Source organism: Clinocottus analis, unplaced genomic scaffold (genome assembly GCF_023055335.1).
Source record: "Clinocottus analis isolate CAN_PGR_092001 unplaced genomic scaffold, fCliAna1.0.p SCAF_24, whole genome shotgun sequence".
NCBI lineage: Eukaryota > Metazoa > Chordata > Actinopteri > Perciformes > Cottidae > Clinocottus > Clinocottus analis.
Genome location: NW_027175976.1, coordinates 397,357 through 417,411, shown reverse-complemented (window position 1 = coordinate 417,411; position 20,055 = coordinate 397,357). Strand labels below are relative to the sequence as shown.

At 48.6% G+C, this 20,055-nt stretch overlaps 2 protein-coding genes across 4 annotated transcripts; both read left to right on the top strand.

The window, feature by feature from the left end:
- Nucleotides 1–522: 522 nt before the first annotated feature.
- cyp27a2 (cytochrome P450 family 27 subfamily A member 2) lies at nt 523–4,636 on the top strand. Its single transcript, XM_068590835.1, has 9 exons — nt 523–773; nt 1,284–1,474; nt 1,561–1,760; nt 1,830–2,027; nt 2,121–2,284; nt 3,035–3,201; nt 3,572–3,653; nt 3,719–3,940; nt 4,038–4,636. Exons 1-9 carry the CDS (start codon nt 543–545, stop codon nt 4,152–4,154), a joined length of 1,572 nt encoding a protein of 523 aa, XP_068446936.1. The 5' UTR covers nt 523–542; the 3' UTR covers nt 4,155–4,636.
- A 270-nt stretch (nt 4,637–4,906) lies between these two features.
- tmem198ab (transmembrane protein 198ab) lies at nt 4,907–18,626 on the top strand. 3 transcript variants are annotated; one of them, XM_068590845.1, is made up of 5 exons: nt 4,907–5,423; nt 15,106–15,366; nt 15,545–16,126; nt 16,363–16,562; nt 16,652–18,626. In XM_068590845.1, exons 2-5 carry the CDS (start codon nt 15,210–15,212, stop codon nt 16,808–16,810), a joined length of 1,098 nt encoding a protein of 365 aa, XP_068446946.1. In that variant the 5' UTR covers nt 4,907–5,423; nt 15,106–15,209; the 3' UTR covers nt 16,811–18,626. The 3 variants fall into 3 exon arrangements, with proteins under 3 accessions (XP_068446946.1, XP_068446947.1, XP_068446948.1); XM_068590846.1 differs by lacking the exon at nt 4,907–5,423 and adding an exon at nt 5,438–5,846; XM_068590847.1 differs by lacking the exon at nt 4,907–5,423 and adding an exon at nt 12,846–12,941.
- Nucleotides 18,627–20,055: the final 1,429 nt, after the last annotated feature.

Genomic DNA, 20,055 nt, shown 5'->3' with positions numbered 1-20,055 from the left:
ATGGCCGCCAGAGGGCGTAAAACCTCACTTTCTGAAGATTTTGTTACAAACAGCATTAAAAATGTAGAACACACGTGTAGTTACACGTTTTGAACCACCAGAGGGCAGCGTAGCCACACGATGATGATGATAATGAATAAACGGTGTAATAGAAAACCAACAGAAGAACGTTAGACAAAATCTGGCATATTTAAACTTCCGGGTAAAGGTTTCAAAATAAAACCAAATACCATTTTGTTCATCTTCTTGCTGGTGGATTTATTTCCAATTAATTTGTATATATTTCAATATTATATTTTAAAATAAAACTGGTCGCCTCACTGGTTGCCTGTATGTTCAGGTTCCTCTGGCAAATAAAGTATTCAGATTCTCCATCAAAGACAGTTGTTCAAAAGTTCTACTAAATGTTGTGAACATGAAGTCACATTCTCCAGCACAACGATTCATTTGTTACCAAATCACTTGCCGGAAACCTCCCGCAGGGGGAAGTGCTCTAAGTTCTACCAAAATAAAAGACAGAAACGAAGGCCTGCATAGGTTTCATGATGGGCTCCTCGGCGGCAGCAGCGCGAGCTCTGCGGCTCTCTGCGCGCTGCTCCCACACACTGCCGCACGCGGGCCGGAGGAACCTGAACGTCCAGGCGACCAGCGAGGCGACCAGCGAGGCTGCGAGGAAGCTGAAGAGCATCGAGGACCTGCCCGGTCCAAGTCTGTCCACCACCCTGTACTGGCTGTTCGTGAAAGGATACGCGGACAAGAGCCACTTGCTGCAGGTACAGCAGCTCTTAACTTTGGAAAACAACTTGTTTTTAGGCCTCTGCTCGAAAATGTCATCTCCAAACTAAACGCGCTGTATCCCCTGTACATAAAGTGAGCTGTGTGTTCAGATGTGTAAATATCCATCTATATGTTACTGGTTATGAGTAATGAAGAAGTTCACTACGCAGTTTTTATAGTATCTGACGTACTCCCCCTGGTGGAAAACTGCAGTGAAGTTGATTATGTTTATTATAGAGATTAAACAAAAGATTGTGAGAGAAATGTTCTAATATTGAAGTAGTAGCATGTTACAGTGTTTATGCAGTTTTGGCATTATGAGTATTTAGTATGTTGAGAAATATTTCCCCAGAAATTTCGAAAGGAAACAGTAACTGTGTTTGTGTCGCTCAGTGCTGTAATAATGTGATGAAATATAAATAGTTTCTACGTCGCAACACAATTGTTAACGTCCTTTTGATCCTCAATCCACACTGAATTCTCCCCGCTGGTCTTTCTTGTCTCAGGGTGTGCAGAGGAGCCTCTACGGGCCCATCTGGCGCTCCAGGTTCGGCCCGTTTGACGTGGTCAACGTGGCGACGCCGGCGCTCGTGGCTCAGGTGATCCAGCAGGAGGGCCGCTACCCGTCCAGAGCCGAGCTGCCTCACTGGAAGGAGTACCGGGACCTCCGGGGCCAGGCCTACGGGCTGCACGTGGAGTGAGTGGAGCCGGAGCGATCCGTGGGTCTACAGGAGAGGCGTTCCCCCCTCGCCCGTGATCTGAAGAAGCTCTTTTACTTTCCAGCTCGGGGCCAGAGTGGTACCGCATGCGCAGCGCCCTGAACCCCAAGATGCTGAAGCTGCGGGAGGCGTGGGCCTACGCGCCCGTCATCCAGCAGGTGGTCGGGGATCTGCTGCGCCGCGTCGAGCTCCTCCGGAGTCGCAGCCAGGACGGGGCCACCGTGTCCGACATGGCCGCCGAGCTCTACAAGTTTGGCTTTGAAGGTGGGAGGTTGTTTGAATGCAGGACATTTGAGGTTGAGGTCGCGTTGTGATCACTTTGGCCTCCCGCAGGGATCTCCTCCATCTTATTTGAAACCAGTTTGGGCTGCCTGCAGGACGAGATTCCCCCGGACACGCTGCGCTTCATCACCGCCGTCAACGACATGCTGACGCTGTCCGAGACCGTGGTCCTCTTTCCCCGCTGGAGCCGCGGCGTGCTCCCCTACTGGAGCCGCTTCGTTCAGGCCTGGGACGACCTGTACGGCGTAGGTATGCAGCCGGAGGAGCGACCGCAGGAGCAGGACACGCCGCGGGGGTTGATGTGCACGTGAGGAAAGAGTTGTCTGTGTTTGCGTCCGGCAGCTCGGGCCCTCATCGACAGGAGGATCGCTGAGATTGAAGCTCAGGTGTCCAGCGGCGAGCCGGCGGAGGGCATGTACCTGACCTACCTGCTGTCCTCTGATAGGCTGAGCAGAGCCGAGGTCTACATCAGCATCACCGAGCTGCTGCTGGGGGGCGTCGACACGGTGAGCAGCTGGAGTCACAGCTACTGGTGTTTGGGCTGCAGGGGAGAGTATTATAATGCATCATAATGCTCATAATGCATCATAACACATCATAAAGCAGCATAATGCATCATTATAAAGCATCATAATACATCATAAAGCATAGTAATGCCTCATTATAAAGCTTCATAAAGGATCGTAAAGCCTCATGGTTTTCATCTTAGAAATACTTCTTCTGTCCATTCATGTGTTCATATGTTTCACGTCTTTGTATCTGATATTTTTATTTGACATTAATACTCAGATACTTAAAGTAGCGGTTCCACTGTGTGGAGGTTCAGTGGTACTGCTAGTACAGGACGTTTACCTAAAAGTACAAGTACTCCTTCTTGAGTTATGAATACATGAAGTCATCATGAAGCTGCTGTGTCCCTGAGAGGAAGAAGGAGAAGCGGGTTCCTCTGTGAGCGGCTCGCCTGGAGGGAACCCAGCGCTGCAACAGAAACAGGTTCTGCGAGCCGTCGGGCGGCGTTCCTGAGAGAGGTTGAGGCTTGTTGGTGTTGTGTTCGCTGGAGTCGGGACATTTCTGAAATAGTTTGACTAGAACTCACAGCGCTGTCTCGGATCACCGACCACGCGGGGAAACACAACATCTCCCTATGAGAAAGATATTCATTCCTCAATGCCCCGACAGGCAGCAGCGGACCAGGTGGCGCTCTGTCGCGTGTTGAGCCTCTCAGCGGCGCCGGACTCTAACCTCTGCCTCCCCAGACCTCCAACACGCTGTCCTGGGCCCTGTACCGCCTGGCGAGGGACGGCCGGGCGCAGGACCGGCTGCACCGCGAGCTGAGCGCCGTGTGTCCCGACAGGAGGGAGCCGACCACGGAGGACCTGAGCAGGATGCCGTACCTGAAGGCCGTCGTCAAGGAGACGCTCCGGTGAGCCCACTCCTGAGCTCCTCTCACACAATGCAGCATCATAAAGCTTCATAAAGCACCATAATGCACCATAAAGCACCATAAAGCATCATAAAGCATCATAAAGCATCATAAAACATCATAATGCGTCATAAAGCACCATAAAGCATCACCATATTGCATCATAATGCATCATTAAGCACCATAAAACATCATTAAGCATCATAAAACATCATATCACATCATATCACATCATAAAGCATCATAAAACATCATAAAACATCATAATGCGTCTTAAAGCATCATAAAGCATCACCATATTGCATCATAAAGCATCATAAAGCATCTCTCCATCATGAAGCAGACCTGACCTGCAGCTTGTCCCCTGCAGTCTTTATCCCGTGGTGCCTGGAAACGGACGCTTCATCTCGGAGGACGCGGTGGTCGTCAGCGACTACTGGTTCCCTAAGCGGGTATGAGCGCCGCCCCTTAACAGCTGACCGCAGGACACGCCCCTTCAACTCTCTCTCTGTTGCAGACTCAGTTCCACCTGTGTCACTACGCCACCTGCCACGACGAGGACCAGTTCCTCCACGCCGAGCGCTTCATCCCGGAACGCTGGCTCGGAGACGACGGCGTCCGCGCGGCGCCCGGCTCTTACCAGCACCACCCGTTCAGCTTCCTGCCTTTCGGCGTGGGCGTGCGGGCCTGCCTGGGGAAGAGGGTGGCGGAGATGGAGATGTTCTTTGCTCTGTCCCGGGTGAGGGAGGCCTCGAGGGCGCCGCACAATGAGTACCTTTGGTCTGAAGTCTCCAGCCAGAGGCGTCTGTAATGTTCCCCGTTGTGTCGCCTCACAGCTCATGCAGCACTACGAGGTCCGGCCCGAACCCGGCGCTCCGGTCGTGGAGCCGAAAACCCGAACGCTGCTGGTCCCCGGGACGCCCATCAACCTGCGCTTCCTGCCCCGAGCCTGAGGAGGCGCCCGCTTAAAACGCTTCTTTTTAAACGCAGGTCCAACTGCTGCGCTTGTTCCAGCATCAATGTTGAAGGATGAACCGTGTGACCCCATGAGGGTCGCACACAGCAGGTGCTAACAGCTAGAATGTGAGTGTCAGGCGGACACGGCGTGACTCTCTGAGGCCGTTCCATCACCGGAGACTCCACCGAGTCGAGAACGAGGAAGACCTGCTGGAGTCTGATTGGTGGGAAAGTGACGAGAAGGGAGGTCTGTGTCATGAACGGCTCGCAGGAGAGGAAACAAGGGAAGGAAAGGAGGGAAGGAAAGGAGGTTTTATGAAATCTGTGAAGAAGGGGAAGCTCTTTTCTGATTCATTTAAATAACAGAAAACGCTTGACTTGTTTGGCTTTTCTGTGCACACGATGTAACCGTTTATATTTGTATTTAATCTCTGTAACACACCAGCAATGCTCTCATGACTCAAATAAACACGCGTGTTCTCATCTCTCTGCTGGATGCATGTTGTTATTGTTGTCTGTTTGTGAATATCTCAAACTAGTTACCCTCCCTGCATGAGGGGCTTTTAGTTCACCTGGGCCTTCAGGTTTGTACTAAAGCTTTTATTTTGAAGGTCAAACAGCTCTACTTCCGGTGGTCCCAACCTCGAATTACGTGACGCCGCTCCCTCTGCGTGATGACGTCGTGTGTCAGCCACGCGCACTGCAAAAGATTGACGTTCAGGTGATGTTTGTGTTTAACAATAACAACAATACGTGTGCTACTTGGTGTCGTTCCACTGCTTGTTATTGAAGATAATGTGTGTACTGATAAACAAATATATCATATTTGGGGATGTGTGAGAAGCCTCAGCCTCCAGGAGCCACTGCGCATGTGCGGACTGTCGTTCCCTCTTTACTCAATCAGTCGATGACGCGTCTGGACATTTCTTGCAGCGGAGGCTCCTTCTTCATGTGAGCTTCTTCTTCACCTGGAGGAAGCATCACTGCATCTCGAGTTTGCGCCCACAGTCCTGCTTGTTCTCCGCCATGTAACCCGCGAGGGTTCCTCTTCTGCAGCCGCTTTACGCGCGCCTCTCCCCGCATGGAGGGCTAGTCCGCTCGGGGCTGCGGCTGCCGGGGAAACACGGACCTCCACACCGACGGCGATGCACCCAAGTCTGGGAAGAAAGCGTTGAAAATGTTCGGTTCTCCGGGCTCGGGGGCTCATTCTGGCGTCACGTGCACGCGGACGAGGCGCGTCAACCTGTCGGGGGTGAAGATGGATGGTGAGTGGCCTGTTTGTACGCGCACGGTGCGTCTCTTTTGTCTCAGTTGCGCACGCACGTCCACACCTCCACACACGCACACGCGCGCACACACACACACACACACACACACACACACACACACACACACACACACACACACACACACACACACACCTGCTGTCAGGATGCACCGGGCGGTGTGCGCGTGAGCAGAGGCTGGAATGAGGTCAGCGGGCTTCGTGTGATGGAGGTCGGTGACGGATGACCCGGATGGCGCATCTGGGTCGATGGCTTCTCGTTAGGGCAGATGGACGCGCGCATGAATAGATGACGTGTTTGCGCGGAGTTTGAGTTCTCCAGAGGGCCGTGAAGGGGTCTCAGGCACATCGAGGACCGGTTTTACCATCAGCTCAGGCTGGAAGTCTTCAGGACCCTGAGGAGGTAATCATTCAATCTGCAGTGGTTGTTAATCCTTTGTAACTCTATTGATACTTAAATCTGGAGTTGGATCTGTGGCACAAGATATTCATGAATCCGTCAGATGAGACAAGTGTCAAACTCTTTGTTCATCTTCAGCCGGAGGATTTGATGTCTTTACATAACAATGATGTGAGTTATGTACATGTGTGTTTTGGGTGAGGCATGCAGCATTTGTAGTTAATGTATTTAAATCACCTGGTTTATGGTATTATTCATGTTTTGGGACGTTTCATGAGAGCTCAGGGTTCACCGGTGTGTTTTAAATAAAGCTCCCAGTGGATGGACGTTACTTTCCTATTTGTTGTCGAGACAAACTGACCTGGCCTCGATACGTTGGTGGAACCAAAGACGGATGACAAAAGGAACGGTCAGAAGCAGCACAGACCAACAATATCAGAACCTTTGGTGTCTAGTGAACGTCACGCTTCAGAAATACTGAATCCTGCATTTCCCAGAATGCAGCTCAGTTGTCTTTTTATTTGAACTCTGCTGGCTTTTTTTATTCCAACACCAGCTCTCTGGAGCTATTTGACACATAACATACAAACAGGAAATGGACCAGAATGCATTGCAGCTGCTGTAAAACTTCTACTGTTGTTCCTTCATATAAGCCAGTCCAGGTTATCTGGAGTCATTATTCCTTCACTGAAATGCATTCTGGGAAATGTAAGGCATTGCTAACTGAAGCAGACAAAGCGTTTCATCTTTAGAATAACTCTAGTTGTGAAACTGTGTGTGTGTGTGTGTGTGTGTGTGTGTGTTTTATCGGTGCAGTCAGGCAGCATGACTGGAGCTCTGCAGACAGCCGGGGGAATGAAGACGCCCCAACACGAGTGGGTCAACATCTCTGGATTGGTGCTGCTCGCTTCCTCTGTCACCTCCTCTTCCCTCCTCCTTTCTCCTCTCCTCCTCCCTCACCTCATCTACCCTCCTCCTCCCTCCTCACCTCCTCTCTCACCTCATCTCCCCTCTTCCTTCCTCCTCCCCTCCTTCCTCACCTCATCTCCCCTCCTCCTTCCTCCTCCCTCACCTCATCTCCCCTTCTCCTTCCTCATCTCACCTCATCTCGCCTCCTTCTTCCTCGTCACCTCCTCTCTCACCTCATCTCCCCTCCTCCTTTCTCCTCCCCTCCTCCCTCACCTCACCTCCCCTCCTCCTTTCTCCTCCCCTCCTCCCTCACCTCCCCTCCTCCTTCCTCATCTCACCTCATCTCTCCTCTTTCCTCGTCTCCCCTCCTCCCTCCTCCTCCTCCCGTCTGTCTGAGTCTGCTGTGGAGTTAACTCTCCTTCTGCTGCAGCTCTTTGTGTCTTATTGAATCATCGCTTGTACATTTGAGACTATTTGCATTTAAATCATGATATTACCTCATCTCACCACCTCACAAGAAGATTATGAATGCATTAAAGTATCACAGAACACATGCTTGAATTGTTTTTAAACATATTCTCAAAATGATTATGATATTATTTTTGTTTACTTTAACTCGGTGTGCATCAGACGTCTGGTTGTTTATTGTAACAACGTTAATGGAGCGCTTCATCTGTTTACTTCTCTTCTTGCTGAGCCGGGGAATCTGCATGTCAGAGTTTCCCACGAGGCGTTCAGGGTCCAGCAGTGATATGCGCGCCAATGAGGGCTAAGTAGAGTCTGAGACGAGCAGCGAGCCGCCGGCTGCTGCGGGCCAGATGTTCACAGAGCCGACAGGTGCAGAGCGGTCTGCTGAGCACTGCTGCTGCTTCCTGCTTCAGGATCGCTGAGACAGACAGGAAGTGGGCCGCCGAGCCTTTCCTCAGCCGGTACAAACAAAAGCACCGGCTGAGGTGAGATGATGAGTCGACTCTCCTCAGAGCTCAAACCAGAGCTCGAGTGCAGGATGCAGAGTGAACAAACTTGTGCGGTTCATTATCCTCCGATGTGGCCGCAGCGTTGGAGATCATTGGGTTCGATTCCCCCCTCCCCCGCCGCTGTGCGCTCACAACATTGTTGGAGGTTGCATGGGGACGAGCAGAGAGGATCATGGGATATTTCCTACTGCGGCAGACTTCCTTTGGTTTTCTTATGAGCTTTAAGTCCAGACACACGTTTGTTTTTCTGACACAAAACAGGAATAAAATGAATCCTTCATCTCTTCACTCAGATCGTAAAGCGATGTTCATGATCACGACGTCGATGTTTTGAAGTTGCTGCTCAGATAGATACGTAGGATTTAGATTCATTTGAGTAAGTAAACAATAATATTAAAGAAATGCAAAGAATAGTGATGATGAGTGAAGGTTACAGGTGGTGCTGGAGGGGAGAGCCACCTGTCAGCTGGTGACACTGCTCATCTGTTCTTCCTGTTTTCACCCCCCCAAGAAGAGGGAGCAGTGTGTCTGATTGTCTCCCGAGGCTGTAAATGAGGCTAAATGAATCCCTGAGGGTGTGTATGCTCATGCAAAGAGAACTGGAAGTTAAATAGTGTGCGCTCTTGTGCTACACAGCGTTCAGTTTCTCCTCCACGGGAACCAGCAGCATTGATATTCCTGAGCGGCTCCCTGCAGGCGACAGAGGACACGGAGCGAGGCTGCAGGAACGTTCACTCACACTGAGACTAACATGAGTGATAGAAGATGTTCCTCACACTGAGACTAACATGTGTGATAGAAGATGTTCCTCACACTGAGACTAACATGTGTGATAGAAGATGTTCCTCACACTGAGACTAACATGAGTGATAGAAGATGTTCCTCACACTGAGACTAACATGTGTGATAGAAGATGTTCCTCACACTGAGACTAACATGTATGATAGAAGATGTTCCTCACACTGAGACTAACATGTATGATAGAAGATGTTCCTCACACTGAGACTAACATGTATGATAGAAGATGTTCACTCACACTGAGACTAACATGAGTGATAGAAGATGTTCCTCACACTGAGACTAACATGTATGATAGAAGATGTTCCTCACACTGAGACTAACATGTATGATAGAAGATGTTCACTCACACTGAGACTAACATGAGTGATAGAAGATGTTCCTCACACTGAGACTAACATGAGTGATAGAAGATGTTCCTCACACTGAGACTAACATGAGTGATAGAAGATGTTCCTCACACTGAGACTAACATGAGTGATAGAAGATGTTCCTCACACTGAGACTAACATGTGTGATAGAAGATGTTCCTCACACTGAGACTAACATGTGTGATAGAAGATGTTCCTCACACTGAGACTAACATGAGTGATAGAAGATGTTCCTCACACTGAGACTAACATGTGTGGTAGAAGATGTTCCTCACACTGAGACTAACATGTGTGGTAGAAGATGTTCCTCACACTGAGACTAACATGTGTGATAGAAGATGTTCATCAAATGTAGGACACAGTGGATTTGAGGCTTGACGCTCTGCTTCTGCTGTCTACTTGGTGCTGCCTTAAAAGCTTAAATAATAAAGTCTGACTCATGAGGTCCTGGAATATCTTTTGGGTTCTGACATTCAAAGATGTTGTGATTATTTTTTGACCTTTTTAAAGACTAGTTTAGTTTAATAGTCTCTTTCACGATGCTGCCCTCTCTGCAGCCTGTTGAGGTAAAACAGTCCAACACGGACAAAGACCTCAGTGTCCTCCTCCTCCTCCTCCTCTTCATCCTCCCACCGCTTCCCCATCAGCAGATTCTCCACATTCTGTCCAATCAGAGGACACGACAGCCGCTTTTAGCGGCGGCCTTATGTAAGCTGCTCGTCTGAGGAGGTGTGAGGACGCCTCGGTGCCGCCGGTCGTGCCCGACCTCCCGCGGTCCAGTGGGTGTTTGTGGGTGTTTGTGGGTGAGAGGCGGCGACCGCCAGATCACGAAGTGTTGTTCCTGGAAAAAACTGCATTGTGAGTCACTTTCTTCTGATGAAGTGAAGGAATTATTTGTCCTTTTCGATGCTTTTGGTCTCATGACACGCTGCTGTTTCAGGACAAAGAGTCCACGTGAAGATCTGGAGCTCAGAGAAAGAAACGTTTAAAGACTGGACCGAGGAGATTTGTGTTCATATTAAGAAGATGACAATCAAGTTAGAAAAGTATTTTTGGAAAATCTAGTTTGCTCATCATTTCCCACTTTAAACCTAAAAGCTTCCCATGAGTTCACTGGGTTCACCTTCCTGCCAGGAATCATTCCCTGGAAAGCAGAATGATTCTCTCACACACACACACACACACACACACACACACACACACACACACACACACACCTGCCTCCGTATTGACTGGTGAGGTGTGGTCCAGGTTATCTTTAACAACCTCCTCTCTGGAGGCCGACATGTGACACACTCGCTGTGAGCGGCGCTGGCAGCTCGCTCGGTGCTCGTCATGCTCGGCCCTGTTTTTGTAGTTTTTGGCAAAGCTCTCCCAGCAGCCTGATACCTCGCAGGGTGAACCACGCTGAGACGGAGCGCAGCGTGCAGCGTGCATCGTGCTCTGTTATTGTGAACAAAGATGAAAATGAAATACTTCACAGCTGCAACTTAAAATGTCCTGATTGATTCAAATGTAAATACATGGTAATAAATGAAATGTAAATACATGGTAATAAATGCACGTCACTATTTCCTAAAGTCAAAGTGGGACAATCTGTCAATCAGTCTTTAATTGACATATAAGATGTTATTTTCATGTTGTATTTGTCCTGTTTTGAATGATGTGACTCGTTGCCAATGCAGAGAGATTTGCAGTGACGTCTCGAGGCCGTTGCGTAACGCGGCATCTCTCCTCCTTCACGTCACGCTTCACCCCATCACATGAAACTAAGAGCCTCGTTCCATGTTCGCATGCTTTCTCACATGGAAACGATACCAGAGTCTGTGTGGGGGTGTAGCATCGTCGTGTTTTAGGGGCAACAATATCTCTCTGGGTCTTTAAAGGCGTTCGGTGAAGTCTGAAGATGTTTAAGGTTCACGAGACAACATTTTGCTATTCCAGTTGGTAAAGTCAGAGAAAATAGCAGCACCACTAAAACCAGCGGTTTGAAAGCACCAGACGCCGGCTGATGAGGTCACCGGAGTCTCTGGCTTCTTATTGGCCGAAGGTGAACAACAAAAGAGTTCAGTCAGAGAGCATCGCCCAGCGGCTGGAGGATTAACACAGCTGGATGTCACACACACACGCACACACACACACACACACACACACACACACACACACACATACACACACACACATACACACACACACACACACACACGCACACACACACACACGCACACACTCAGCTGAAATATGTGTCTTGAGAAGTCTGGTCTTTAGAAAAACTATGAAACATACGTTTGTGAGCAGATAAAATGAACCTGTTTGAGTGAAGATGTCTTCTCTGGTGGCCGAGAGAAGCTTCTGTCACCGAAGGAGAGAAACGATGTGATCGTGGAACAAGTGTCTTTAAATAAATGCTTCATGAACAGATTCATGAGTCACAGGGTTATGAAACACGCAGCCTTGTAAAGGTGCACAGAGAGAAAGCAGAGAAATGATCAAGAGACGCTCGCACACAGGCGGTGAAGTTAAGTTTGACTCTCCAGGATGAACCTGAATGAGAGCAGATGAAAGGATGAAGTCACTGAAGGACTGCTCCTCTGCAGACGACCCTGCGTCTGGACGGAGCTTATTAAGATGCATGAATGCAAAATGAATCATGTCTCCCGCCTCTGCTTGTGTTACGCAGCGGAAACAAAAAGACTTTAAAAAAAGAATCAGAGAGAACATTTATTTTAGGGCAGATATGTTCTGCGACGTCACCAGAACATTTCCACCTTTAGCTTTTCAGCTTTTGTTGTTTAAAGTCAAGCGTTGCCTCGTGTCATCTGTCAACATCTTTTGGGTGATTGCGACTACGTTTCCCTGCAGCACTTGAACGCATCATGCAGACGTAGATAGATTTTCTGAGCTGACTGACACTAATATCTCTTTACATTGAAGAGGTTTTGTGCTGTGTGGACTTGAACGTGTGGGTCAGACGTATGCGGCATGTCGTTCTGTGTATTAATAGACATGTTCTGTATTTATGGGAGGGCTTTGTCTCTTCCAGTTCAGGATCTGTGTCAGTGTGTCTGGGTCTTATCGTCTGATGCACCAGCAGCTTCAACTCCTGCACTGCATTTTCTTTGCGTGTGTTTTCTTGAACCAGAGACGAGGAGATTCTTTGCATTACATTCAAATCATTAACGGCAGAACAGACTAAACATGTCATTGAATGTCGGGCTGACAGACGCACGCAGCAGAGGAGCGCCGCTTGTTTTCCATCCATTCAAAGTCACTTTCAGTCGATGTTAATTTAACCTTTTGTTGAGCTCGTGGTGCTCGTCCTCATTGTTCTGAGAGCATCATCACTCTATTGATTCAAGAGCATTTTGGGGCATTTTGAGCTTTCATTGGACAGCCGATGGCGTGAAAGGAGGAGAGGACATTCTTCCTTTCTAACAATAACAATAGCTGTTTAAAAATGTAAACCTGCATTGTTTACTTCCTCACAGTCTTCTTCTTCTCTTTCTCTCAAACAAAAAAGCTTTTCTCACTTCATTTCTTGTCAGCAATATTCACATCTTTCAGAGTAAAAAATACTTTAATAATAGATTTTGAAAATAGTCGAGCTGACATTTGATTCTGTGCTTTGCAGGTTGACACTGAAGCCTTGTGTCTAATTTAAAGGAGAGGGTTTCTATAGCAGCGTTTTTAACACACACACACACACACACACACACACACACACACACACACACACACACACACACACACACACACACACACACACTCGGAGGGAACAGATTGGCTCTCACGCTGTTGCTATGGGAGTTTAAGCCGCTCCGTCATTGGTCCGGCTTCGGACCGGCCGACTGTCTGTCAGCATCGCTGCGTTGTGTTGGCAGCAGACAGGAAGCGGGCGGGAGGAGGACGACCACGGCGTTGTTGTTGTTGTTGTTGTTGCTGCTGCTGATTCGAACAGCAGAAGAAGAAGAAACTCGTCTATTTTCTCTTTTTTTTTCAGAGGATGATCCATCTGCAAACATAAAAACTGCTCTTGATCTGCGGTACAAAACGGCTTAGTGCTCTCACACACGCGACCCGCTAATCCTCCCCCAAAAGATGATTATTAATATGACATGTCTGGATGAAAATGTTGTCTGTGTGTGTGTGTGTGTGTGTGTGTGTGTGTGTGTGTGTGTGTGTGTGTGTGTGTTATGGGGCTTTATTCATCAGCCTCTTCCTACTGAATGTTTCTATTTTGGCTCTATTCAAATGCTTCTGGCAACATCGACGTACAATGGACAGTTTCTCTAGTTTTTCATGCGTTTAGTTTTTCCTGCTGAGGGAATCAAGGCGACTCAGAAACTATTATTATTTTATGACGTTTATCAAAAGGAAAAATAAGTTTTATAATGTTAAGTAGTGTCTGAAAGGGGAAGAAATGTGCTGATGTCGGCTCATTCTCTGTTCACTAAGAAGTAGTTCCCCTCAGAACATCCCCGAAAAGCACAAATTGTCCCGTTAACATTCCCGTTTCTGCACAAACTTGTAGGACATTTGTAGGATTAGAGGTGTTTTTGACCGAGCCAGGCTACCAGTTTCCCTCTGCTTGCAATCTTTATGCTAAGCTAAGCTAACCGCGTATTGACTCCAGCTGTAGTTCACACGCAGACGTGAGATTTGTCTCATTTAACTCACAGAAAGAAAGGAAACAAGTGTTTTTCTGTATGCAAGACCACTTTCAACCTTCAGATGATGGAGAGGTCGAATGAGAAGGTAAGGAAATAGGATGTGAGGGAGAAGGAAACGAGAGGAGGGAAGGGATGAGAAAGCTCATGAATATCACAGCAAAGGTCCCCAGACAGGAGTTGCATAAGCAACCTGACCCAGAAACCCTCCAGTCAGACTGAACTCCCCCCGAGATGCAGCAACACAGAGGGGAGGAGGCGTGGGAAGGAAGGGGAAGAGGATGTGTTCTACTTTGCGTGCACTTTTTGACCTCACAATCAAACTACTTTTACATAAAAACATGATGCAGCACGGTGTGTTTTACAACTTATAGTTACGACAACAGCAAATCATGAATTAAATGTAGCAAAAACAATCCTATACAGTTGAGTTAAGCATACAGGACTTTGTTGTGAGTGTGGAGGAGGAAACAGAAGGACAGCTAGGAAGGAGGAGAGAGAGAAGACAAAGTGAGAAAACAAAAGCAAGGAGACCATCCAGGCCAATGTGTTTACTGACCGCTGCGAGCTGAGGACGCTGCTGGAAACAGATGGAGGGCAGGAAGGGGTTAATGTGCAACAGCTGACGGATTACACATGAAAACAAAGAGTAAAGGAGGTGAGGAAAGGCTGCACAGAAGGAAACAAACCGCTGCACGTTATGATCACAGGGAGACTTTGCTAAACAAAGACACTGTAAGGTCACTCAGACAAAAGGATGCAAAGAAACTGAAGATGGATAAAAAGATTTATTGAGAAGAAATTGCGTAAAAAAATAATATGAGGGAAACTTGAAAAAAAAGAAAAAATAACAAACCGTAATACTACACATAAATATCACACCACAGGGGTAGGAGCATAAAGAACCCAACTGTATGAGAGTATTTCATATCGGAGGGGCTGAATGCTTGATGGGAGATGTTTGCGTTTAAAGGACGCCATCTTGTTGCCCTTAAACGCCTCCTGATCAAACACAGAGAGGCTTCGATTGCCCTCATCCGCCCAAACACATGCTGCTATCTGAGCTATTATTATCTGCTGTTTCCGCCATCGGGGGGGATGCCAAACTCTGTGTGTGTGTGTGTGTGTGTGTGTGTGTGTGTGTGTGTGTGTGTGTGTGTGTGTGTGTGTGTGTGTGTGTGTGTGTGTGTGTGTGTGTGTGTGTGTGTGTGTGTGTGTGTGTGTGTGTGTGTGTGTGGGCAGAACCCGTTTTGCTCTGCTGCTGATTTCAAAGCCACTTTATGAAACGGGCTAACAGGGTTTTGTTGTTGATCCTTTGGATCATGCTGTTTTACCTCTAATGCGCTGGACCTGCAGAGCGTGTTGAAACTCTACCACCGGTTCAACGATTGGTTTCTAATGCACCTTTTCATCACCTGCTGTCAAACCTCAACGTTATGAATGTTATGATGGTGCATTCAAGGACTCTTCCTGATCCAGGATTAGAGAGAAGTCTCCAAATCTCTTCGTGCTTTGTAAGCCTGCTCTCCTCTGTCCTCAGGTGAAGCCATGCGGCTGTGTGGCGCGCCCTAGCCTCCCACCTCATCACCTCTCTTCCTCCTCCCCCTCCTCCTCCCCCCTTCCTCCTCTCTCCTCCTGTTCACCATGACGACCACGCTGGAGATGATCCTGGGCCAGCCCGACCAGGAGCAGAGTCCAGAGCGCCTGGACGGCTGCGAGGACTCCAGCGGCCGCTACAAGGTGGTTCCCTCGGTCGTCTGCTCCATGTGCTGTCTCTTCGGCATCATTTACTGCTTCTTTGGTGAGTCCTGGTTCCACGCGGCAGATTTCAGGGTTCGTACGGTCATGGAAAACCTGGAAGAGTTATGGAAATTTGCTTTAAAGTCATGGAGTCCATTGGTCAAAATGTGTATGAACCCTGGAGGGATTTCCTCCTGAAGCTACACCCGGTTCACCTGTGTTTCCTCCTCTGGCTTCAGGCTATCGCTGCTTCAAAGCCGTGATGTTCCTGACGGGCCTGATGTTCGGCACCGTCGTCATCTTCATGCTGTGCTACAAGGAGCGCGTGCTGGACACCCAGCTGAGCGTGGAGGCCTCGGTGGGCATCGGCCTCGGCATCGGCACGCTCTGCGGCCTGGTCACCATGCTGGTCCGCAGCGTGGGCCTCTTCATGGTGGGCCTGCTGCTGGGCCTGCTGGTGGCCGTGGCCACCCTGGTGGGCATGGAGGAGCTTTCCGACAGCCCGCCGCGCTCCGTCTGGGTGCCCCTGGGCGTGCTGCTTGGCCTGGGCATGCTGTTCGCCGTGCTCACCCTGCAGTGGCAGCGCCTCTTCACCACGGTGTCCACGGCGATGTTCGGCGCGGCCGTCATCACCGTGGCCGTGGACTACTTCGTGGAGCTCTTCGCCCTCGTGCTCTACATGTACGAGCGGATCAAAGCGGCGCCCGGAAAGCCCGTGTGCTGGCTGACGTGGGTGGTGCTCGGGGTGTGGCCTGCCCTCACCCTGCTGGGTGTCATGGTCCAGTGGAAGGTCACCGCTGAGGGGTACTCCCATACCAAGGGTGAGGGATTGTGCTATGGTTTGGGTTAGAGTTGGACCTTTAAGCTGTAGTTGCAGAGATACACGCTTTTTAGTTTAGGTACGCAATTTTCCTGAAAATAGGGTGGTTTCCAAAAGGTTAAACTGTAAATATTAGTATTTCTGATTTGCTCCATGAGCTGTTTTAGCTAAGTAGCAGTAGCTTGACTCTCAGCGCCTACAAAGCTTCGATCCCAATGCGAGCTCCTCTGTCCTCAGTCATCATCAGCCGGCAGCAGAGGAGGATGCAGGTGATGCGGATTCGTCAGCGGGACGATCGCTATCGCAACAAGAAGAAGAAGAAGCCGCAGCACGGCTCCGCCTCCGCCAACCACCAGGCCAAGCAGCTTCACACTGAGCCCGCCTACCGCCGCAAGCCCAACCCCATCCGCCGCTACGACACGGACGTCCTCTCGCCGGTCAGGGTCTCGTTATTATTTTTTTGTGCCTCCTGCAATGCTGCCGTGTTTTCCATCTTCAAACCAAACTCTTCCTCTCCCCCTTCCAGAGCTACATCCAGAGTTTCCGAGAGCGTCAGGTGCAGGCGCAGCCCCTCCCGAGCCGGGTGGCGGGCCGCCCGCACACCGTGGTGGACATCGGCTACGACCGCGGCTCCACGACGCCCCTCACCGGACCTGGCGCTGCAAGAGCTTCCCTACGGATCTGACCGGTCCGACACCTCCCAGGGCCCTGAACGCACCGCTCGACCAGGGTGACGCATGACTCTGCAATCACAGCTGTGCAAGGACAAAGTGTGTGTCAAGGCAAAGATTCTGGGTTTAAATGTAATCTGGGTTTAGCCACACCCCTATGAGGATGACAATATATTTAGGGCTGGATTTACCCAAAATGCAAAACATGTTTAACCCTTTACTAGTTACATTTCGACCATAAAGCCCAGTGTTCCTTGTGGATACCTGCTGGAGCAATCAGTGTGGTGCAGAGGCTCGGTTGACCTCTTTTTCACTGTCCTTCAGTAGATTAAAATGCACAAACGCATGCATGCACTTAAACAAACACACACACACACACACACCGCTGCTACAATCTTATGGGTCGGCGTGGAAACCCGAAGCAGCCGGCTGTAACCGGACCCGGTCAAACCAGATCAGGGATCTCCGTTCCAGTGGAAAACCACCTCAGGTTCAAACGCAGGCTTCGGTTGCTGTCGTTTCTACCGCTGTTGGTGCAGAAACAACTACTTCCTCAGCCTGTAAGTGTCCAACAAAGAAGTGTCTACGAAGGGAAATAAGGGCCCTTAAATGCAAACCCATGTTTTTTCTGCTCTCTGTGCCATCTGGACTACAAAGACCGTCCTTGAAAGGGAGAGGGACGTCGCTGCAGAGGGGAACCCCTCCGTCACCCTCGGTGCTTGTTGGTGCTGGACGATGCACTTCAGGGGAATCTGTTGAAACGGTGCCTTGCCCCTCAGTGGACTGTACCACTCAGCAACAGGAGGGGGGTTACTGGCAGATCTCCTGCTGACGGCTTGTGTATTAAATGTGAAGGATTTTCACAGGGTAACATAATATTAGTGGAGTTGGCTTGTTGTTGTCACAGATGCCTGGATGTATACAAGGAGGATTTGTTTTTAGCTGACAGCGAGAGAGACACATTTACACTGGCACCTCCTCTGAGATTTCACACGAGCGTTTGAGGATTTTGAAGTGGAAACGACTCCACTTTCATCCCACACGGTTTCCTCCAGGAGATTATTCACGCTGCCGAGCAGGTTTTTATTGTTTTTATTCCATGAACAAAGATAAAAAGATAGTGTGTGAAACTTTCCCCCTTATAGCCCGGTTGTTGTGGCAGAGCAGCCCCTTCTTCCTCGTTGGTATTGCAAAGCAATCTAAACGTGAGCGTGTAGAAGAATCTCTCTAGAATCTAATTATTTAGTGACGTTGAAGATGTGACTCCAGGCTGAGATGCCAGTGTAAATACTGCTCAGAGAGTCTGGATGAAAGCAGAGGACCAGCGGCCATACCGACTTGTACTTAGACCAACGGCTCCTTCCGTCATGTGCATTTCTTTATAACGGAACATTTCTGTCACCAGTGAAAATGTGAACACTTTATCGTCTTTACCTTCTTTTTTTATAGGAAAAGCAAACAGATGTGGGAAGGGTTTGTTTTTATTCACCCGTAGGAAACGGAAGTGCATGATCTCACCTGATCCGCCGGCTCCGCCCCCCCGAACACCCGGACGCACTCATGTGCATCCATGTGAAATTTGTACATAAAACACAGCACTTATTATTTTATTTTTTTTTGATCATTTCTTTTAAACTCGTTCTTTTCTTATGAATTTAATTAAATTGTTCTCTTCCATTAGGATGTATTTATTTTCTGATGTATTTATTTCTCCGGCTGTTCTGTAAAGGAGAGTGCAATGTCATCACTGTAGGCCAGTAACTCCATGCTTTTTAAAAGAACTTTAATTATGACTATGATTATTAAAGCATGTGTTCCTATGGGCCTGTATTTAATCTGTCTCTCTCTCTCTGTGTGTGTGTGTGTGTGTGTGTGTGTGTGTGTGTGTCATATTTTAACTCAAGGACGTGCAGACATCCATCAACTGGAACATGAAGTCCACTTTACTTTTATTAGCAAATAATATGTGAAAGTCACAAAGGATTTTCTCTCCTGAAAACAGCCCCTCCCTCTTCTCTCTCTCTCTCTCTCTCTCTCTCTCTCTCTCTCTCTCTCTCTCTCTCTCTCTCTCTCTCTCTCTCTCTCTCTCTCTCTCTCTCTCTCTCTCTCTCTCTCTCTCTCTCTCTCTCTCCCTCCCTCTCTCTCTTTCCTGTATTTTCTACCTCACATGACCGCTTTCCTTCTCCGGTATCTCAAGCTTCATCTTCTTTTAATCTCCTCCATCGTCTCCTTTTTATCTGCACAAACACATGTTCTGATTGGACAACACTGACTGACCTTGATGAGCAGGACAGAAGCAGCTGTGTTTGGGGGAATTAGAAGAATAATGCAAGAAAAAACAACTATTCCAGGTGTGGGTTTGCATCCATCTGCACACCTGAGAGGAAATGAGCAGAGGATTGATGTGACATTTAACTTCACATTTCATTGTGTAGGCCGTCTGAAAATGATTTTACCCTTTTGCAAAAATGCTGCTTCCATTGTGATTTGAATATTCTGCTAATCCACTGCAAAATATCTCGTTGGTATCCAGTGATTTATTTTAACTCCTGCGGGGAGCTGTTCTTTTGTGTTTTCTTTGTTTATTGTATGAGGGACTTTAATGTTAAGGTGAGTGAGTTTCTCTTGAGTTTATTGATTCTAGTGCAGCAACCTGTCTTATAGTTTCTTGCACCATTTGATGCGGTTGACAAGCTCTCTTCACCTCGCGTGTTGTACGGTAATAAGAGCAGAGAGATGCTGAAGGGAACAACGCAGCATCCCGTCCCCCCTCCAACATGAAGATGGACAGACAAGACATTACTGGAGAAAAGAGAGCAGCCTCGACTCGTCTCAACACGCCAGAGATGTATGTTTCCCAGTAGCTGCGGGTGCAGTGTGTCGGCTCCACGACGAGTTGCTGCATGTGTGGAGGGGTGTTTTTCTCAGGAAGCATCACCGACGCCTCAACAGGAACGCCAGAAACGCCACGATGTCGTTTAGCTGAGGTCAAAGGTCATAAGTGCTTATTGAGCTTGTAAAATCACTCAATGGTCATTCAGCTGTTTGCATTCAGTGCAAAGAATTGACTCCTTTGGCTATTAAGTGCAGAATAAAGTGAAAGCGAGCATTGAGCCGGTCTAATGCGGATCAATACCAATGTACAGCCATTAGTTTAAAAGTGAGGAGATTGAAATAGCCAGCATGTAAACAATAGAGTGGTTTTACTTTACAGAGTCACCGCTCTCACACACACACACACATTGTCTTACGATTCCTT

Bases quoted from the DNA above. Each gene is read 5' to 3' on its own strand.
- tmem198ab (XM_068590845.1), top strand. From the start codon at position 15,210: ATGACGACCACGCTGGAGATGATCCTGGGCCAGCCCGACCAGGAGCAG. The intron at 16,127-16,362 runs GTGAGGGATTGT...CTCTGTCCTCAG, and splicing joins GGGGTACTCCCATACCAAGG to TCATCATCAGCCGGCAGCAG. The intron at 16,563-16,651 runs GTCAGGGTCTCG...TCCCCCTTCCAG, and splicing joins ACACGGACGTCCTCTCGCCG to AGCTACATCCAGAGTTTCCG.
- cyp27a2 (XM_068590835.1), top strand. From the start codon at position 543: ATGATGGGCTCCTCGGCGGCAGCAGCGCGAGCTCTGCGGCTCTCTGCG. The intron at 3,202-3,571 runs GTGAGCCCACTC...TGTCCCCTGCAG, and splicing joins GTCGTCAAGGAGACGCTCCG to TCTTTATCCCGTGGTGCCTG. The intron at 3,941-4,037 runs GTGAGGGAGGCC...GTCGCCTCACAG, and splicing joins TGTTCTTTGCTCTGTCCCGG to CTCATGCAGCACTACGAGGT.